This window comes from Dendrobates tinctorius, unplaced genomic scaffold (assembly GCF_039654945.1).
Source record: "Dendrobates tinctorius isolate UK_male_01 unplaced genomic scaffold, ASM3965494v1 ptg000143l, whole genome shotgun sequence".
In the NCBI taxonomy this organism is placed as follows: Eukaryota; Metazoa; Chordata; class Amphibia; order Anura; family Dendrobatidae; genus Dendrobates; species Dendrobates tinctorius.
Window position 1 is genome coordinate 40,774,163 of NW_027361810.1, and position 22,336 is coordinate 40,796,498.

Genomic DNA, 22,336 nt, shown 5'->3' on the forward strand with positions numbered 1-22,336 from the left:
AACGCCTACAGCTTCTATTGTAATCAAATAATATCATTAGCTCCCCCTTATTTTCTGATTCTAGAGATCTGGCCCTTTAAGGGGTTGTTCCCTTTCAGATAAACTTCTGCCCTGGCTGAAGTTTGTTAAAAATAACAAATTGCATTGTACTGTACTTGCCTAACCCAGGGCCCGAGATGAATCTCTGCCCCTACTCCAGGTGTCTGGTATTGGCTGTGACGCTGACGTCACATTGACAGCGTGCCATCCAATCAATGATCGCATCAGCTCTACCAGTGTAGATGGACCCCCCTTCAGAACCACTGAGCTCACTGATTGGTGATGTTGACGTAACGCCAGCGCCACAGCTAAAACCAAAGGCAGAGACATATACAAAAATACTTGGCACTCAAAATCGGAGAAGCAATTTTATCTTTATTGTGCATCCAGACAAAAATAGACTCATATCAGAAAGGTCTTTTTGTTTCTTTAGAGTAGACTGTAAGAGATACAGCCTAGGGTAAAAGGTATCCTAAGACAGGAATGAAATCCTATAATGCTGTTTATTTTGTAATAGCTGGAGGTCGAGGCTATCAAAGGAGCTGGATACAATATGACTGGATGAAGAAGGCCTTAGGGAGAGAGTGGCAGCGCTGTATGGAGCAGGGGCTGCAAGGGGCTGCAGCGCTTAGAGGCCGCTGAAACAATCCAGGGTGCCGTCATAGTCCACACACTCTCCATAGTCCACAAACACACACTCTCTACACACCCTACAGACTCCACACACACTCTCCATAATCCACACACCCTACAGACTCCACACACACTCTCCATAATCCACACACCCTACAGACTCCACACACACTCTCCATAATCCACACACCCTACAGACTCCACACACACTCTCCATAATCCACACACCCTACAGACTCCACACACACTCTCCATAATCCACACACATACTCTCCTTTCCCAACACACACACATGCTCCATGCTCCACACACACTATATGCTCCACACACACTCTACATTCTCCACACACACATTCAATGCTCCACACACTCCACATTCCACACACTCTCCACACTCCACACACTCTCCATACTCCACACACACTGCATTCTCCACACACACAGTCTCCATACTCCACAAACACTACATGCTCGACACACACTCTCTATACTCCACACATGCTCTCCATACCCCCCACTCACACACCTCATGCTCTACATACACTACGTGCTTCACACACTCACCATACTCAACACACACTCTCCATACTCAACACACATACACTCTCCATTCTGCACACACAATATATGCACTACACACACTATCCATACACCACACACACTTCATGTCACCAAAGGTCTTTCTACACTTATAATCTTAGAAACTGCGCTGATAATGCAGAACTGTGACTATCAGTGCAGTTTCTAGCATGTATGGTTTGGGGATATGTGCAGTTTACTCTGCTTCAGTGCTGGCCCTGCAAGTGGCTGTATGTATTCAGGTAATTGGCTTCCATGTTTCTACTGCGGACTGCTTGCTTGCTGTGCCTAGAGCCTTTTAACAAACCCAGCTCTTTTGCATTGCTGATTTCACCCTGCTTTATTGTTGTCCAGTTCTTTCTTGGACTCTGTTGCTAACCCAGCTCTCCTATATTACTGGGTAACTCTATTGTATATCTGGTCCTGTTCAGCAAAATTGGACACATACTTAGTTCTGTTACATCACTGGACCAATTCTGCTATATCGCTGGGCCAACACTGCATTAAATTCTGCTGCAAACTCAGCTCTGCAACCTCTCTGAGTTAATTCTGCCACTTTGCTGGGCCTTTTTGGAGAAGGGTAAGACATACTGAAGTTCAATACCGATCCTATTTCTCTTAGAGGAGATAAGCTTCTACCATAGGTGTCTTGCAAGTGCTCACTCCCCTCTCCCAACTGAAAATGAGGCACATTTGGCCAAACTGACCATGCGTATGAGGGATCAGAACACATAACAGTCAGGTAATAATGATTTATGGACCCCTTCAAGGTTAGTTTCCCTTAATCATTTGGATTACCCAGTGCTTTCTGGATTTATTGCTCGGGAATGTTAGCCAAGCTTTACCTTATCTAAGGCCTCTTGGACAATGGCTTCACTCTCATTATCCAGAGCAGACGTGGCCATGTCAAGAAGGAGGATCCTGGGATTCCTGACAAGGGCCCTGGCAATGGCAATTCTCTGCTTCTGCCCGCCGCTCATCTGTCCTCCGCCTTCTCCAACCATGGTGTCAAACTTCTGGAAAAGAAGAATTGTCCGACAAAATGCTGAAATATCCATAACATGAGTCATTTTTACATAACATGCCGCCTTTTGCAATATGCCATTTGATCATTGAATTACTTCTTAAAATAACCAAGGAGTTTATCCTGTTTCACGATGGATTTAGGTAGCGTGTTTATATTCTCCTGCAAAATTACTGTGGCATTTACAGAAAATCCTCTTTGCCTCATTTTACCTCTGGCAAATCCATGATGAAGTTGTAAGCATTCGCTTCCTTTGCTGCTTGTATAATGTCATCCATAGTGACGCCATCTCTTGCATATCTAATATTTTCAGCGATGGTTGTAGCAAATAATACAGGTTCCTGTTCTACTATTCCAATCATGGAACGCAGCCACTGAATGTTAAGTGTGCGGATGTCATGTCCATCTAAGGTGACCTGGGTGGGAAAGAAGACAAAGCTTGAGCAAATTCCATATAAACCTAAACATGTAAAATATATAATTTAAGTACCAATTTCTACTCCAGGGATTATGTTCCCTTCCAATTCCTGAACATTAAATATCCATATTTTCAGCACATTTAAAGGATCCATGCATACCAAATCCGATTGGCAAAGGCATACATACCGTGGAGAGTCCTTGCAGCTGCTATTGCTGCGTGCCTGCTCATATATTGCTCCCTGTCCTGACCCCTAACTCAACTACCTAGATTCTCGGACCAGGGTTTCCAACCGTCAAGAAATTCCAGGACAGTGCGTAAAAATAAGGCACTTTTTTGCCCGGTCCGTAAAAAAAACAAAAAATCTAAAGTATCTGTGATTTTTTGAAGCTGAACAATTTATACAATTTTACAGTTTGCATGCAGATAATGTCTTTGTATTAGAATTATGGGTTGCAGACAAGGATGGCTTATAATCGTAATATTTTAGTATATTTTTCCAATGTGTCTGTAAAAAATACTGTTTGTCTGTGATTTTTGATTAGCTGTGCAGAAAAAATAAAAAGTCAAGTTGGCAACCCTGACTCTGCCTATATACTGGCATTAAAGAGTAATTAAATGCTATGCTGAAGGTCTCTTTTATTGCCAAGCTACCTAAGAATCTGCTTTCAGCTGCTTTATCATCACAAATCCAGATTTGTAAGATCTGTGTTAGGACTCATTCACATGTCTTTGTTTAAACACGTGAAAAATTGGTACCGGGATCATCAGTGTTTTACATCAGTATGTCATCCGTGTGTCATCAGTGTCTACGTTTTTGCCATCTTTGTGCTGTATGTGTTTTTGACGGACCCATAGACTTGTATTGGCCCTCGTCATCCGTGTTGCCGGAAAAAAAATGGACATTTCAATGTGTTAGGCACACAGTCCGTGTAAAAACTAGGATACGTGAATAGCATCATAGGTTATAATGGGTACATGTGGTATCCGTGATGAAAAAACGTGTGAATAAGGCCTAAAGGTGGGCGACAGGAGCAGAGAAGAACAGACAGGGAAAGTCCAGAACTGTTTTTGCAAATAGAGTATGGATTTGTACTGAACAGAAGTCGAAATCAGATTTTTAGGGAGCTTCAACTCCACAATAAAAACAGCACAGCAGCATGGTGATTGGGTGAGAAGGAGGCAAGCACATAAAAAATGTTTTTTAAGAAACTTCATTTACTCTTTAAGAGTATGTGCACACGCGGCTTTAGCTGCAATGTGCTGAACAATTTCTAAGTTTTACATTCAGAATTTGTTACAGATTTGTTATGGATTGCAAAGGCTGATAATGGCAGTAAAAATGTGAATAACACAATTGATTTGCTGCACGATTAAAAATAGCCCCATGTATACTAAGGCAGAAGTTAAGGAGTATTTTTTGGCTCCATGTTAATTATATCCCATGCGGATGATATGGTTGGTCAGTATGTCCTTGTTAGTAGGGAGGGGAGAACCCGAACACAGACTTCTAAATGGAATTCTGTGTTACTACTCAGGTTCGCCAGCCAAATAAAGCTTGTTGAAAGGCACTTCCGGCCCCACGACAGCAATGCCAAAGGATGAGCCATTTCTGGGGCAGCTGACGGCTGGCTGTTAATATCAGCTCACAGCTGTCTGCCTTAGCTGGTTATTAAAAATAGGGGTGACCTCACATCATTTTCTTTAGGGTCCCACACATTTTTTATAACAAGCAAAGGCTTGGCAGACAGCTACGGGCTGATATTAATAAGTTGGGAAGGTACACGGTTAACTTGCCCTTCGCAGCCTAAAATAACCAGCCCACAATGTCTGCTTTCCCTTAGCTGGTTATTAAAAATAGGGGGGACCCCACATCACATCGTTTTTGTTTTTAATTTATTTAATAGGTCAAATAAGGCTAATAAACCTGTAGTTCCACATTAAAAGCACTAAAAAGTGCTAGTTTATTATATATAGGAGGCTTGTGACATTGAATATCTACAGGACATCTATTCTATCTATCAATCTATCCATCACTACCCTATCCACATTTGTTGGAAGAGCAATTGTCCCACTCTTACCCCCATTTTGCTTTCTTTCCTTCCCCTACCCCTTACTACCCCCATTTTATAGCCATTTTACATCACCAAAATTCGGGTCCTCAAAGGCTTCTATGGGGTTTGGGTTCAGGGTCAAGTTTGGGTATCTGAAACGAACTTTGGACTAAAGTTCAGCACAGCCCGACGAACCTGAACTTCCATGGAACCACTTTTCCCTACTTGTTAGTAGTTGTCACTGTAATAATGGCTTAAATTCTTTATGGTATTGATTTTACATTGATTGGTTTCACCAGACTTAAGGCCCCCATGCACAATAGACTATTGCTGGCCAAAAAAACAGATATCAGATGGCTTAGCCATTAGTCTACCATGTACAGTGGACTTTCTACTCTCTCCCCTCCCGACAGATGATGTCAGGGTAGAGATCTATTGAGCAGTTTGGATTTTCAATTGTCAACCTTTTCATTTTCTGGGAGATAGCCCACTGCCAGAAGACCCTAGCAGCAGATCTCTCGTAGAAAATGCAGGAGCACACGGCCGAGTTGAGCTCTCTTGCGCAGGGAGAAGTCAGGGAAGAAAGCGGTCGTTTACCTGACAGCTATTTATTGTGTAAAGGGGGCTTTATCCTGGATCCAGACTCAAAACAGATAAGTAAAGATGTACGGATGACTAATGATACTAACCATCATTTACAATACAGTTACAGTTACCTTTCCATTTGTAGGGTCATAAAATCTTTGGATGAGTTGCACTGCGGTACTTTTTCCAGCACCACTAGGCCCAACAAAAGCTGTGGTCTCACCAGGCTTAATGCTAAAATTGAGATCACTCAGAATCTGTCAATTAGAAAGGAACAACATTATGTTTGCCAAGTTTCCAGCATGATGCAGTATTTCATTTAAATATGTTAATGTAGTATACTTCATATTCACACAGTAGTGTTAGACTGGATACATAGTAAATTGAATTATTATTTTTTGTATGTAAATCATGATGTCTAATGGAGTCATGTGAGATTAATCCTAAATGTGGTCATTCAACAATGCATAATCTATAATGAGTGGGTTCCAACCACTGGGATCCTCCTCAATCTTGAGAGTATGTCCTCTGTGTGAATGGAGCAGGAGTATGTATACATAACTACTGCTCCATTTATTGGGAGTGGGATCATACATGCACACAACTGATTCAATACCCCCTTGGAAGTGTATGGAGCAGTAGACACACATGCATCGCCAGGGCTGGCGTCAGCACCAACAATGCTGAGCGTAACTGCTGCAGTCAGGACTAGCTCCGATAACTCCATAGATGCCACTATCAATGGTAACAGATGCATTTAAAAGGTTGGAAATGAAGGGATGCGTTTGAACACGATTGCAGTATGCCAATGGCATCTCGTGTCTGCCATATTTGTCAATCTATGAACCCCGCTGTGGAGGGCAGTAGTTTTACAATACACTACAATATTCCACTATCGTACAAGAGATTAAAGGTTCAAGTCCCATAGGGGGTCTAATTAAAAATGTTAAAAAAAATTAAATGTTGAAAATTAAAACTATATAAGAACTAATATTACTCTCCTTCCTTTTCTCAGGCTGTACATAGAATTAAAAAAAAAAACAGAAACAATACATATTTGGTATTACTGCATGCCTAAATGTCTGAGCAAATAAAATATCACAATATTTATTCCTAACTGTGAAGGCTGTAAAGAAGAAAATCGCTGTTTTTTAGTCACTTCGCCTCTCAGAAAATGGACTAAAAATGGCAATGATGAGAACTACAATATCATATCGAAAAATATTGAACCCTGATGCGACTAAAAATAATGAACAAGTTATAGGTTTTGGAAGATGAAGGAGAAGAATTGAAAGTGAAAATGGTCCACTGGGACACTGTCGCCCATGGGCACACAAAACTGTGGAGCTGGGGTCCTGAGCGCCTGACTACTCTCATCGGGTGTTAAGACCACCATTCTTGGGATCGGTGGAAGACACACCTTCAAGTATAAAGCCTATTTTTAATTATTGGTTAAATTATGGTACATATTAGACATTAAAGAGGATCTTTCACCACATTTTCCATGTCAAACTGGATACACGATGTAATGGCGTCAGCAGAGCGGAATAAAACGTTTTTGCTAGTTGTTAATTTCGCCTCTCAATTACAGAGATATTAGCAATCAAAGTATTTGGCGCTTAATGAGTTAACTTTTGTTAAGTCAAAGTGGGTGTTTTCCCTTGGGGCGTGTACTTCTTCTTGCTGTTCTGATAGGCCACGTTCACACATTCAGTATTTGGTCAGTATTTTACATCAGTATTTGTAATGCAAAACCAGGAGTGGAACAATCAGAGGAAAAGTATAAGGGTATGTGCACACACTGCAGATTCACCTGCAGGTTTTTTCCCGCGGAACCGCAGGTAAAACCGCAGGTAAAGTGACATGCGGTTTTGCTGCAGTTTGGCCTGCAGTTTTGCCCTGCGGTTTCACACCTCTACTATGTAAAAGGTGTGAAACCGCAGCAGAATCCGCAGAAACAATTGACATGCTGCGGAAAAAAACCTGCAGCTTTTTCGCAGGTAAAAAACCGCAGCGTGAGCACTGCGGATTTGAAAACCCATAGGCTAACATGGTAAAGTACCATGTCTGCGGAACTGCTGCAGTTCTGCAGGGCCAAAACTGCAGTAGAACCGCAGCAAAACCGCAGCGTGTGCACATGGCCTAATGGAAACCAATCACCACTTCTGGATTTATCACCCACTCCTGGTTTTGACTTACAAATACTCATTATGTGTCAATAATTTGATTGCTAATATCTCCGCAACGTAAAGACGAAAATAAAAAATAACAAACACGTTTTATTCTGCTCTGCAACCACAATTACTGAAAAATTTGGTATAAAGTCCCCTAAGATATCATTAGAAGAATACAATGCAAACGTGCGGTACTGTTATTTGTTTACTGATTATTGTTTTTTTATGAACTACATCTATTATTTTTGTGCTCGTTGTAACAACTTCTATATTATAAAACAGTCGGCCTTATCTGTTATTTGTAAGATGTGCACATATTCATTTTCTCTGCCCCTAATGGGGTTTAAAGTCTACATTCTGTACCTTAGACATAGTCACTAAGGTCACTCTCTTGCTTGGTGAATAGAATTATTTTGGAGTGGAATAAAAGGCATATGTGAAAAGAACGAACAAACAAACAAACTCCGCAGTAAAAAAAAAAATGTACCAGCTTCCAACAATATAAAATAGTTGGATATTTACAGAAAATAATAAAATATCCTATTTTTCTGAATAGTTTACAATCTTTCTTAGTACATTGTTGTTAAAACTAAACATCTGACAGTACGTACCTTCACGTCGGGCCGTGATGGATAATGGAAATTCACATCGTGGAAGGCAATAACGCCCTTCACTTGATCTAATTTGTGACCTTCATTGGACATACAGTCAATCACCGGGGTCTGATGAAATACAAAATCATCCATCGTTTCCTACACTTGATAACTGTATGCAGTAAACGCAGTCAATACATAAAGCCAAACAATGCAAATTCCATACAATTACATTCTTTTGTGCATATTATTGATAACGTCAGGCCAAATGTATTATTTTTTAAGTCAGTCTGGAAAGAAAGGTTGATTTTAATAATTCAGCAGAAAAGATCAAATTGAAAAAAATATATAATAAAATATATTTTTAATTGTATCCTCTTTATTTTATTTGAAATGCAGAATTGAAAGGGGCATATAAGATAAAAAAATCAAAGCCCATCTATCACCAGATTTCGCCATATAAACTGTATGAGTTACTAAACGAAACTCTAGATCTGATAAAGAGTGTGTTTACTTTAAAAAATCATGTCATAACAGCTGTATAATTGTTTGTGAAATTTTAACTCAATCTCTGCCCACCTAGCTTGATTCACAGCTCCTCCGTGTCCCTCCTCCCTGCTGAGATCTCACACTGCTCAGTATAAGCTGCAGCTGTCAGTCAGGCTGGGTGGGCAGAGACTGAATACACGATCTCATGAGCTCTTTCACTCTATATTAGGTCTCATGAAATGCTCATTTTAATACTGGGATTATACAGCTTTTTCTGACTTGGATTTTCAAGACTCATCAGGTCTAACATATCTATTTAATAATGTATGCAGTTTATATTGCAAAATGTGCTGTAGACAATGAATAGAGTGCATGCGCAGTCCACTACATTCAAGACAAGGCTCTGCAAAACTTGGCTTCCGGGTTCCAGTGACCCCGCTCTCTAGATTGCTGTTGGACCCCCAGTGATTGGTAACTTGTGTGCTATCATTTGCACAGGGGATAGCTTACTATCTTGGGAGTAACGCTTTAATAAAAATGTTTTGCTTCTTTAAGACATACCTTTTCTATAGTCTCATAAATGATTGTTGCAGCTGCTCTCCCAGAGGCAAAAGCTTCCAAACATGGAGATGCCTGGCCCAGATTCATGGCAGCAACCAAAACACCAAAGAAAACCTGAAAAAAATGAGTTAGATATGTTTTCTTAGCTAATATGATACAGTGATACATGAGCTTTGTGAATGTGTAATTTTGGTTTTGTATTCATTTGATGATCAAACTAGAGAAAACATTAGTACCTAACATGTAACATAGAGGAAGACCATGCGGCTGCTATGGGACGATTGCAGAGGGGTGCCCCAAGTCTGATTGGTTCCATATTGTTTTCTACTGGGTTATGACCATGTATGGAATACACCATTCTTTAGAAGAACTGAGTTGTTAGTGTTTCAGATGATGGGGAATTGGTGCAAGAAAAGGGTTTTTCTGAGAAAGAAGCACCAGGACCATTTTATCTTTCGTTTTGCATAATTGCTAGATACTTTTCATGCCCTTATTCTGTAGGTTGCACCATACCACCACAGACTATGACAATAAAGATAGAACAGAACTTTGTAAGATTCCTATAAGTAACACTGTATCCTCGTCCATTTGCAGCGACTGTATCCTCCATTACCTAATAATGTTTCTCCTGTCTCGCCAATTTTCCAGATTTGACACTTCTACTCAGATATCATGAGACATTAATATTATACAAAACAGATACCTGAAGAAGACTCCCCGGTGTAAGTTCCTTTGTCTCAATTACCAGCTTGGATCCATACCAAAATGCTAGAGAGTAGCACAAGAATATAATGCACCACATGTATCCCTGGAAGAAGCCAATGATGGTGCCTTTCCTTATGCCCCAAGCTTGGGCAGCCACTAAATTATTGTCATACCTGTAATAATAAACAGATGGGAAATATGGATCAATTCAATCATCATCCTATCTTTTTATTAACCCCTTAGTGACCATCAGTATGACTTAGAACTGACCTGAGCTACAAGAGACTAGCTTCCCCCTATGGGTGAAAAAACAGCAGCTGTCGGTTGTACACTATGGGCTAATTTCCACTTGCGATGAAATCGGATGAATGCAATCTGATTAAAAATCAGACTGTATTCGGACCAATGTTATTCTATCATTGTGTGTTCATCTACTTTTTTCCCAGCTCGGATCGGATCACGATCTGAAATTTCCCACAATGCTCGCGCTGACGTCAGTAAGGTGAAGTGAGTTCATTGGCTGTGAACTCGCAGGATCTGTCTGATGGCACCACGAGCAGGAGAACTTTCTCACGCTCGTGGTGCCATCAGACAGGGAAGAGGAACTCACAGGGAAACGCTGAGCGCAGGCTGTTCAATGTCTCTGCTGGATGACAGGCTGTATATATTCATCATGCAACCATGCAGCCTGCCATCTAGATATAGCAGAGCTAGACCCATCATGGGACTAATGTATTAGCAACATCTCTGCGGAAAGATGAGGACTATTGTTGTTTTTTATTTTTAACTCCTTTGCAGATGACAAGGTCATCGGTGGAATCTGCGAGGTCGTAAGTATGTTTAATTTAATAATTATTAAAAGCGTCTGTGTCATTCTTTCAATTAAAGGACTTTTTTCTGGGTGTCTTTGTTTTTATAGATATGACTTAGTAATGGGGATGGTTTATTGATGACTCTCCATTACTTGGGAAGAGCGAGGCTAAGTGCTAGAATTGGCGCATCTTAGAGATGTGCCTTTTCTGGGGCCGCTGAGAGCTGATGTTTTTAGCCTGGGGGAGCCAGTATCCATGGCCCCTTTCTAGGCTATTAATATCAGCCTGCTGCTGTCTGCATAGCCTTTGCTGGTTATTAATTATAGGGGGACGCTATGTCATTTTTTTGGGGAGGTCCCCAATTTTAATAGTAAAGACTATGTATACAGCTGTGAGGTGATAGTAATAGCATAGGAAGCTCCATGGGTATTACCCCTTTTCCAGGCTATAAACATCTTCCCCCAGCCATCGGCTTTCCCTCTGCTGGTTAAGAAAATTACATATGAGCCAACGACATTTTTTTCAGAAAAATAATCATTTATTAATTAAATACATGTACAGTAAGCTGCACACACTGTACTAATTGTATTTGTCACAGACATCTGTATATCTACCTATTCTATGTGTATTTACTGTAGGTAATCCATCTATTCTATCCTGTCGGCTCCTACTATGATTTTACACTGTGCGGCTGCTGAATTGCCGGCTTTTATTCTATCTATCTATCTATCTATCTATCTATCTATCTATCTATCTTATATATATATCTATATGTATATATATATATGTTTTGAAGAATATTTCCTTTGAAAATGATGAGTAAATGACATAGAGAATTGCTTTATGTAATAGGTCATGTTAAAATCGCATTGCAGTCGGATAGCAATCACACTGCATTCGGATGTAAATCGGATGCTAGGTGTGAAAAATCAGATTGTACTCGCATGAAAAATGCATGACACTTGCATTACACTCGTCCAACTTCGCAGGAACAAAATCGGACTGATTTTAAAATCGCTAGTGTGACTACAGCCTTTAGCTGACACCCTGCTGTATCAGTAATATTTGGTGTTGGGACTGACCATGGCCACTTAACCCCCTTAGATGCTGCTGTCAGTAGTGACTATGGCATCTAGATGGTTAACAGAGTGTGGGGCCTCCTTTTGTAACTCCATCGGTACCCTGAGAGCACGATTGTATGCTCCTGATCCTTGCCATAGTAACTTACAGCCAAATGACAGCCTGAGGCTATGTGCACACGTAGTTTGGAGAGCTTCGGATTTTTCCCCTCAGATTTGTAAAAATCCGCAGGTCAAAAGTCCTGCAGTTTACCTGTGGATTAGCCTGCAGCTTAGCCCTGCCGTTTCACACCTCACAATGGATAAGGTGTGAAACCGCAGAGGATTCCACACAAAGAATTGACATGCTGCGAATTGTAACCTGCAGCAAATCCACGCAGAAAAATCCGCAGCATGTGCACAGCGTTTTTTGTTTGACCATTGAAAACAATGGTACTGTACAACGCAGCAGAAACTGCTGCGGACCCGCAGGGCCGCACGTGTAATTGGGCCATTTGAACCTGTGGTTCAGGCGGCAGACAGCTGCTGTGCACAGGGGCGGCATTATGCACTTTGCTACCAGCAGGACCTACAATTTAGCCCACACGCTGGTGCTGCTGGTAGCGTGCAAAGGCTTGTAATTGATGAGGTCACAGGAGGGAAGGAGTCAGGGCCCCCGATCATGTGACCCTTGACTCCTCCCCTCCTGTGACCTCATCACAGGTCCTGTGCTGTGCGCATCAGCCCTCGGTCTATCGATCATCTCTGTCCCTGCTCTGCCACAGGACCTGTGATGAGGTCACAAGAGGGGAGGAGTCAACATGATCAGGGGCCTCAGTGTATGCAAGACTCTGCTGTGCTGGTTGCCATGGTGCTGGATGAGTAAGTTTATGTGTGGGGTGAGGAGGGGTTTACAGGGTGGATGCAGCAGAGCCGCACGTGTGCGAGGTGTACGGAGCAGAGCCATATGTGTGCGAGGTATAGGGAGTGGAGCTGTGTGTGTGCGAGGTGTACGGAGCAGAGCCATATGTGAGTGAGGTGTACGGAGCAGAGCCGCACATGTGCGAGGTGTATGGAGTGGAGCCGCATGTGTGCGAGTTATACGGAGCAGAGCTATGTGTGTGCGAGGTGTACGAAGCAGACCAACGTGTACAAGTTGTTCGGAGCGGAGCCGTGCGTGTGTGAGGTGTACGGAGCAGAGCCGTGCATGTGTAAGGTGTACAGAGCGGAGCCACGCGTGTACGGGTTGTACGGAGTGGAGTTGTGTGTGTATGGGGTGTACAAAACGGAGCCCTGTGTATACGAAGTGTATGGAGCGGAGCAAAGCCGTGTGTCTACGGAGTGGAGTCACATGTGTATGGAGTGGAGTCGCGTGTTTATGGAGCTGAGCCACGTGTGTGCGAGGTGTACGGAGCAAAGCCGCATGTGTACAACGTGTACAGAGCGGAACCGCATGTGTACGGGGTGTACAGAGCGGAGTCGCGTGTGTAAGGGTTGTACGGAGTGGAGCTGTGTGTGTATGGGGCGTACAAAACGGAGCCCTGTGTGTATGAAGTGTATGGAGCTGAGCCATGTGTGTGCGGAGCAGAGCTGTGTGTGTATGCAGCGGAGCAGAGCCATGTGTGTAAGCAGTGGAGCCACGAGTGTATGGAGTGGAACCGCGTGTGTACGAGGTGTATGGAGCAAAGCCGCATGTGTACAAGGTTTACGGAGTGGAGCCATATGTACAAGGTGTCCAGAGCGTGGCCACGTGTAAAAGGTGTACAGAGCAGAGCCGCATGTGTACGAGGTTTACGGAGTGGAGCCATGTGTGTACTGAGTGGAGCCGTGTGTGTGTGAGGCATAAAAAGCGGAACCGTGTGTGTATGAGGTGTGCGGAGCCATACGTGTACAAGGTGTATGGTGCGGAGCATCCATACCTCCGAGCAGGACAGTCACAATTTTGAGAGAGAGAGTCTGCCCCGGCCGGGAGCTTACTTTTCCCGCGGACACAGGAGTACAGGGCGGAACCCCGAGGAGCACTTTAAAATTTGCACATGACGTTCCACCGGAAGTGACGTGCTAAAAGCTGACCAGAAATGAGGTAATTTCGGGAGGAGATTGTGACGGAGCCATGGAGGCACTTCAGAGAATGCTTCAAATCCATCACCATGTCCTCCGACAGTGCGGACAGTGTGATCGCCTTGGACTCGGGGATGCCGGCCATGTGAGCAGATCATGATATGTCCTGCATCGGGAGGCTCAGGTGGGCACTACAATGGGAGCTGGGCTGTTATAATATCTTTATAGAATCTTTCTTTCTCTCTCTGTTCTTTCTTGCTCACTCTAATCTTTCTTTTTTTCTTTCTCTTTCTCTCTGTTCTTTCTTTCCTCTCTTTATTCTTTCTTTCTCTCTGTTCTTTCTTTCTTCCCCTCTTCCTTTATCTCTCTCTCTGTTCTTTCTTTCCCCTCTTTCTCTGTTCTTTCTTTCTCTTTCTTTCCCCTCTTTATTTCTCTCTGTAATCTTTCTTTCTCTCTATCTGTTCTTTCTTTCTCTCTGTTCTTTCTTTCTTTCTCTGTTCTCTATCTTACCCCTCTTTCTTTCTATTCTTTCTTTCTCTCTCTCTGTGTTCTTTCTTTATTTCTCTTTCTATCTCTCTGTTCTTTCTTTCCCCTCTTTCTTTCTCTCTCTGTTCTTTCTTTCCCCTCTTTCTTTCTCCCTCTGTTCTTCCTTTCCCCTCTTTCTTTCTCTCTCCCTCTCTGTTCTTTCTTTCCCCTCTTTCTTTTTTTCTCTCTCTCGCTGTTCTTTTTTTCTGTCCCCTTTCTTTCTCTTTGTTCTTTCTTTCTTTCTCTGATGTTTCTTTCTTTCCCCTCCTTCTTTCTTTCTTTCTTTTTCTTTCTTTCTCTCTCTGTTCTTTCTTTCCCCTTTCTTTTTTCCCCTCTTTCTTTCTCTCTCTGTTCTTTCTTTCTTTCTTTCTTTCTTTCCACTCTTTCTTTTTTTCTCTCTCCCTCTCTGTTCTTTCTTTCCCCTCTTTCTTTTTTCTCTCTCTCTGTTCTTTTTTCTGTCCCCACTTTCTTTATCTCTCTCTCTGTTCTTTTTTTCTGTCCCCTCTTTCTTTCTCTCTCTGTTCTTTCTTTCTTTCTTTCTTTCTCTCTCTGTTCTTTCTTTCCCCTCTTTCTTTCTCTCTTCTTTCTTTCTCTCTCTCTCTGTGTTCTTTCTTTATTTCTCTTTCTTTCTCTCTGTTCTTTCTTTCCCCTCTTTCTTTCTCTCTCTCTGTTCTTTCTTTCCCCTCTTTCTTTCTTTCTCCCGCTGTTCTTTCTTTCCCCTCTTTCTTTCTCTCTCCCTCTCTGTTCTTTCTTTCCCCTCTTTCTTTTTTCTCTCGCTGTTCTTTTTTTCTGTCCCCTCTTTCTTTCTCTCTTTGTTCTTTCTTTCCCCTTTCTTTCTTTTTCTTTCTTTCTTTCTCTCTCTGTTGTTTCTTTCTTTCCCCTCTTTCTTTCTTTCTTTTTCTTTCTTTCTCTGTTCTTTATTTCCCTTTTCTTTTTTCCCCCTCTTTCTTTTTCTTTCTCTCCTTCTTTCTTTCCCCTCTTTCTTTTTTTCTCTCTTCCTCTCTGTTCTTTCTTTCTTTCCCCTCTTTCTTTTTTTCTCTCTCTGTTCTTTTTTTCTGACCCCTCTTCCTTTATCTCTCTCTCTGTTCTTTTTTTTCTGTCCCCTCTTTCTCTCTTTGTTCTTTCTCTCTGTTTCTTTCTTTGTTTTTCTTCTTTCTTTCTCTCTGTTCTTTCTTTCTTTCCCCTCTTTCTTTCTCTCTTTTTTTTCTCTCTGTTTTCTTTTTTCTCTCTCTCTGTTCTTTCCTTCTTTTCCTCAGTATCAGTCAGTGTGCCCACAGTACCAGTAGAATAAGAGGGGCAGGAAACTAGGTGGCATTGGTCACACTGAGCCTTTCATACTTTTTACTGGTGTATAATCATATGCCTTGAGCACCCCCATAAAGTGGGCCAGCCCCAGACAACACGGTACAAACAAATCACTATTACTATCAGTACAAGTGGACAAATATGTACGTAAAGTTAATGATGTCCGTGTGCCAAGCAGTGTGGAGGATCAGAATACACTGAGGAGACCAGAGCAGTGAGGTATGGTGAGAAGAATTATATGGGGCCCATTATGCTGTATGAAGTAATATATGGTGCCCATTATACTGTATGAAGTAATATATGGGGCCCATTATGCTGTATAAAGTAATATATGGGGCCCAATATACTGTATGGAGCATTATATGGGGCCCATAATACTGTATGCAGTAATATATGGGGCCCATAATACTGTATGGAGCATTATGTGGGGATAAGGGATGACTTTCTGTTTGTTGTGGATCTGACCGCTGGGACCCCCATGATCCTGGGAAACGTAGCTTTGAAGAGCACCATGTAAATGGAGCTGTGGTCAATCATACGCACTGTGGTGCCATTCACATGTGGCTCTTCAAATAACTCCTTTAAGAGAGTGATGAGGGGATGACAAAGTATAGCAAAAATTCACTGATTGGGGTTGATGAGTGTTATAGTTTGTGGGCTGGTGGGATTTGTGTTACAGGGCTGCATTTTTGTCCCAGTCCAGCAGTCCGGCCCTGTGCCAGGCCTATTATTGCCATTAATGACCCTTGTTCTGGATACTTCTGTGTTGTTCTTGTATGTGCGTGTGATGGTGCCGACATCCTTGTGTTTGGACACCTTTTTTTTCTATTTATCTAAATTAAAATGTCCACTATTGTACTCAGTTTTACAATATAGATAGGAAAATTTACTTTGTGTGCGAGGGGGGGGCGTCATTCTGCTGTTCGCCTCAGGCAGCAGAGAGGCTAGATTCACCCCTGCAGAAACGCTGCGGATCCGCAGCAGAATCCGCAGCGTATTCATATAGCCTTTCAGTCTACCAGCTATAGTGACCTGTTCAGAACTTAGAAACATTTAGGTGATAAAAATAAAATTCTTCTTCCTGTCGTGCCACTTTGCATTCATTCCTGAGAAGCACCTGAAGGATTAATATACTGCAAGACAGCAGTTTTAAATATGTTGATGGGTGCTGTTTTTAAAATGATATCACTTTTGGGGTTTTTCCAATATATAGATCCCCTAAAGTCTGCTGGATTGCTATCAATGATTTTGGCAATCCAGCAGCACAGTAAAATCCACTATTGCCTTTTATATTGGCACAATGAAGTTACACATGTTTGATTTGAAAAATTTGTCCTGGTCAATAAGGGGTAATATCAGGACTTAATTAAGATTTAAAGAGAGCTTCTCAACATAAAATGACAGTTCAAACCAAGCACAAGCACCTTCGGCATCATCAAGCAGTTCAGTCCATCTCCCACATAATTGTTTTCCATCTACAGTTAGGTCCATATATATTTGGAAAGAGACAACATTTTTCTAATTTTGGTTCTAGACATTACCACAATGAATTTTAAACAAAAGCTGAAACTCCTAAACCCTCCATCCAATTTTAATGTGGATACTCTCAAATGAAAGCTGAAAGTCTGAACATCAACTGCATCTGAATTGTTTTGTTTAAAATTCATTGTGGTAATGTCTAGAACCAAAATTAGAAAAATGTTGTCTCTGTCCAAATATATATGGACCTAACTGTATTTCCTCTTCCTTGATTGACAATTCTGGACTTACAGGCATTACTGGACACTGGAGACAGATGGAAAACAAGTAGATAGGATGGTTCACTGAAATGTTTGGCAGCGCTAAGGGTGCATTGAACATCTGTGCTGGGTATGAACAGTAGAAATGAGCGCACCCAAACTTAAAAGTCTGGGGTTCGTATCAGACAGTGTCCAATGCTTAACGCCAGACACGGACTTCTCTGGGAAGTCTGTTGCAATGTTCAGAAGTCCATTGCAGAGAGAGAGTGAAAGATAGAAAAGAAGGGAGAGAGTGTGTCACGGGGTTACCGCAACAGAGAGGAGCCAGAAGACCGCAGCCACTGATTTCTCCCAGTCCTATGCTGAAAAGAGGCACTTCACCTTCTTTTTAAATGGTGCTTATTTTTGCAGAACATGGCTTAATCGGTCATGTTGGAAACTCTGTGAGTCTAAGCTTACAGCTGAGCTCGGTTAGCCACACTATATAATCTGGGTCTTGATTCAAACACATGTCAAAGCTAGCTTATGCTGCATGGTTTGGAGGAGAGGTGTTTTAGTGCTTATTATGAGAAGGAGTTTGGAGGAGTTATCTGTGACTGTTGCGTGGATAATTCCCTTCCCTCCTCTTACTTTGGTTTTTCCCTGCCCTCCACTCCCCGGTGCATTCTTCTGTAATATGTGAGTGAATATTTGTATGCCTGGTATTTTCAGTTACACCTTGTTTGTGTTGCTTTGTTTGTGTACTGCGGTGCACGGCAGCTCCCATCTTCCCTGGGTGGGGGAAGGGAACAGATGGAGGGCTGTTTCAGGAGATAAGGTAAGGGTGGCAGCCCCAGCATCTTCACATTCAAAAGTATCCTGGAGAATAGGGCAAGCTAGGGCGTCTCCTAGTGTAAGGGATAGAAAAGGAGCCCCTGGTCCCAGGTCAACCGACAGCTGAGTCGTGACAGAGATATATTTTTTTATCCAGAACTAAAGTTCAAGTTTCCATTGGTTTCAATGAGGTTTGGGTTCTGGTTCAAGTTCGGGTACAGTTCTGGTACCCAAACCAAACTTTGGACTAAAGTTAGGGTCTGGTACAAGAACCCAAACTTCCACAGGTCCGCTCATCCCTAATAATGACAGACACTCCATAGTTTTCCTACCGTTCAGCTTCTTTGTTCTCCCCACCAAAGGCAGCCACTGTTCGGATGGAGGAGAGTACTTCATCGGCCACAGAACCAGCAGTAGCATACGCTTTCAACTCTCTGCCTGTTAGTCTTGCAACAGCCTAAAAATATGTAAAAGTTAAAAGTATCAGGACAATTTTATAGAAAATGTATATCCATAGAGAAACTACTTGACTGTTGTTGAAAGCTACATACTTAAAAATTATAATTTAGCTTGGTTGTGATTAGGCACATATGGGCAGATTTATGTCATACTCCAGTCTTAAAAAAGTCAGCACATCTCAATTTGGGTTTAGACCAGAAAATTCCATTTATGCCTGTAATGAGCATGTTTGGTGCGCTCTATTTCTTGGACCATTTTCTGGCTTAAAATGTAAAAAATATGTTGCAACAATATTAGCCATGCCTCCCCTCATGCTACCTATTTTTCTTGCTACAACTGAAAAATGACAAGAGGTGTGCTCCATAATTTACAACTTTTGCACAACATGAAAGAGACACAAGTAAAATTATAAATTATTCCTCATGCGCTGGAATAATCAAAGTCATGATATTTTAACACTAATCCATTGGGGTGCAGAGGTAGCAGATATAACTTCACATGTGGTTGTCTTCTGCATGGATATTTGGTCCTTTTATAGTATTGAGCCATGGACCACCAGGTGATCCATTAGTGTATTTTTTTTTCTGTTTTCATTTTTGTAAGAGGAGATAAGGATCAGGCAGCTGTACCTGGCAACGACTTTCTCTCCCCATTGAAAACACAAGAACGTTGAGGTCTTTGGTCGTGTCTAAGAGATAGCTATCAGTTGAATGAGAGCTCAGCCTACATCTATCGAAGATCTCTTGGGACACAATGCTTCTTTACTGATAGAAGAGATCTATTACATATTGCTTTATTAAGGAAGACACATATATGTAAAGATTCTTATAGGAACAGGAAGATACAAGTCACTTCCTTTTAGTGGCTGAATAGACAAGAATGTGGAGAATAGGCAAGTTGCAAGTCGTTATTTGGGGCTCAGTGGCTAGCATTCTGGATGTCCTTTTTTTAACTATACGGTCAGATTCTGGTAGTTCCATAGTTTGGATGGGGTGGCCATTGTAAAAAAAAACTACTTTGTAGACATGTCTACTACTTCTTCTAAAAGCTGAACAGTTACAAAAAGTTCAGGTTCAGGTACCAGAACAGAACTTGGACCCAAATCCGAACATAGAACCCATTTACTTGAATGTGTGGCCCGAACATCCAGTGTTTGCCATGCTGTCATGTGCATGACAGCATGAAAAACACTGCCTCTGATTGGCGGTAAGATCATTATCGCCAGTCAGAGTGGTGTGGTTCCCTCGCTGTTACATAGGTTACAGGAGTTGACTGATGGGACTACAATTCCCATCAGCCTTTGCCTCCCATCGCTTATAACAGTGAGAGCAGGAGGCGGCTGATGGCAGTATTCATCAGCAAGCACCTGCGCTATAAATAAAAAATAAAAAAAATTACATGGGTTCCCCTGTATTTTTGATAACCAGCCAGGCAGAACTGACAGCTGTGGACTGCAACCCTCAGCTGTCAGCTTTAGCAAGGCTGGTAATCAAGAATAGAGGGGTCTCCATGCCGTTTTTTAAAATGATTTAAATAAACAATTAAAAAAACGGCTTGGAGTCTCTGCCCCCCCATCACCAGTCAGCTGCTATTTCCGTTTTGTAAGTATTTTACTCCTGTTACAAGCGTTTTTTGAGGCTCTTAGTCACTGCTGCAGCAAGCTATTTAGTGAGGTCTGCGGAACTAAGCACTGTGCATTTTTTATGTTTCTGCTTACTTTTCTATTAAGGCATAATTCCTTTTGCCAGTGGTCTTTTTTTATTTATTTTTGCACTACCACTTTATATTACATAATTTCTATGCTGCTTTTTGGGCTATGGTTGTAACATGAGTGCACATTATATCTTTGATTAAGGAATTCTGAATGCCCTGCTGCTATGTTTATCAAGGAGTTTGATTTAATCTCTTAAGTGGCTGTTTTTCATGGTGATACTACAGTAAGTCCCTGGACATTTAGTACTTAGTAGTTCTGATGTTATTTATTGTCATTGTACATTAATAAAGTCATTACTATAAGGACTATACTCTAGGTGGTGGTATTTTCACGCACCTTTAGTTTTGGTATCTAGATAATGTTGGTGTGAGTTTTCTGTCCTAAAAAAAAATTTTCTTTTGGTCAACTCTTTAGTGATGAATCTATTTCTGGCCATTGTATGACTTGGATCCTGCATTTTCACCAGTTTATTCCTCAACGGGTTCTATCTCATAATTTTCAAGTGACTCTGAGCTAGTGGGAGATAGCTTGCTACTATGATATCACCATACACAGCACACAGAGAGGTATTCCTGTTCTTCATTCTTTAATTTGAACAAAGAGAGAAGAAGCAGCAGCGTGACAGATATTATGCAGCAGTACTGAGTTGTGTAGATGTGAATCCATCTCTGTGTGTGATGTAAAAGAATTGTGTCTCCCTAAGCCTGTTTTCTCACTGTGCTCTTCCTCTTCTCCCCCTTCCATGGAGTATAATAGGCTGTGTAACCTGACTCCTCACTGTGATGGTAATCCGATTTAGAAGGCTGTGGGTATCAGATAAGTGGCTCAGAAGTGGCAAAAGAAGCAGAGCTATTTGATACAATATATTATAACGTTTCTTATGTTCAAGTCTGCTATTAATTTATGTAAAATTTGTTGAAAGTACAGTTCTCTTTATAAAATTGCCATACTCGCAGATATAGCAGTAAATTTATTAGTAATTTGTTTAAATTCACTCCTTCCCATAGCGCCCAGCTTAGAGGGAACAGTGTAGATGTCTGTTTTATGTCTCTAGAAAGGTTTATATATTTAATTTTGCATTTATTGATTACCCAATAAAAGATTAATTATAAGCAAGATGACATGATGTGCCGGGATGCCAACCAGACGGCAAATGCTTACATGCCTTTTCTAGCTGCGGCTCAGAGCACAGTTCTAGGCAGCGATGACACCACTTACCATCCATCAAGTGCTTTCGCTTATAACATCAAATAAAGTACTGACTGTACTTTCTGGTAAAAATAACATCACTGGAAAGTAAATTGCAGGCTATTTTTCTCATAAGTTGTTTCAATCCATTTGTGGGAATGATCGAAGAGATTTATTAGCTCCCATTACAGCTTCATAATAGTCACATAGAGAAACAGACCATAATTCTTCTACCTATACTGCATTTCATGATACTAGATGTAAAGATGTATTGCTCAAGGAAGATGTCAGTTTTCCATTTATGCTCATTCAACTGCCAACTTTCAAAACACCTTAAAAGGGTTGTCTAAGATTTTAACATTGCTGGCCTATCCTTTGGATAGGTCATCAATGTCTGACTGATGGTGTAGCGACATCCGACACCCCCGCTGATCAGCTGTTCCCAATGCTGGCGGTGGACAGAACTGCTCTGTTACAGAGCTGCACAGCACAGGTCTGTCAACTATATTGTGGCCACGCTGCCGGGTACTGGAAATCCACCTCCTACTCAAATTAATATATATGGGTTGTATGTGCAGTACCCAGTTGCAGCCACTCTTCCTTTTACGTTGCAACTGGACAGCTCTGGGAGACGCCAAAACTGGGAAAAGCTGGTCACCGTCGTTCCAGGTGTTACACCCCGTGAAAAATGAGGATGAATGAACTCATGGAGTCTTTTACTAGGCATTGCTCCTACTAGCCAGTTTCCTACTCCACACTGATGAGGGGCAATACCCCGAAACAGCTGTCTGTGGATGGATACCATATT

General features: G+C 41.7%; 1 protein-coding gene across 2 annotated transcripts in view; it reads right to left on the minus strand.

Moving 5' to 3' along the window:
- Window positions 1–22,336, minus strand: part of LOC141049384 (bile salt export pump-like) — a 127,643-nt gene that overhangs the window by 76,901 nt on the left and 28,406 nt on the right. For both annotated transcript variants that reach the window (XM_073545806.1, XM_073545804.1), the window contains exons 9-15: window positions 18,500–18,624; window positions 9,853–10,027; window positions 9,150–9,263; window positions 8,118–8,228; window positions 5,464–5,589; window positions 2,488–2,691; window positions 2,097–2,267 (exon numbers count right to left, since the gene is read on the minus strand). In XM_073545806.1, coding sequence (XP_073401907.1) covers window positions 2,097–2,267; window positions 2,488–2,691; window positions 5,464–5,589; window positions 8,118–8,228; window positions 9,150–9,263; window positions 9,853–10,027; window positions 18,500–18,624 — 1,026 coding nt within the window. The remainder of the gene's footprint in view (window positions 1–2,096; window positions 2,268–2,487; window positions 2,692–5,463; window positions 5,590–8,117; window positions 8,229–9,149; window positions 9,264–9,852; window positions 10,028–18,499; window positions 18,625–22,336) is intronic.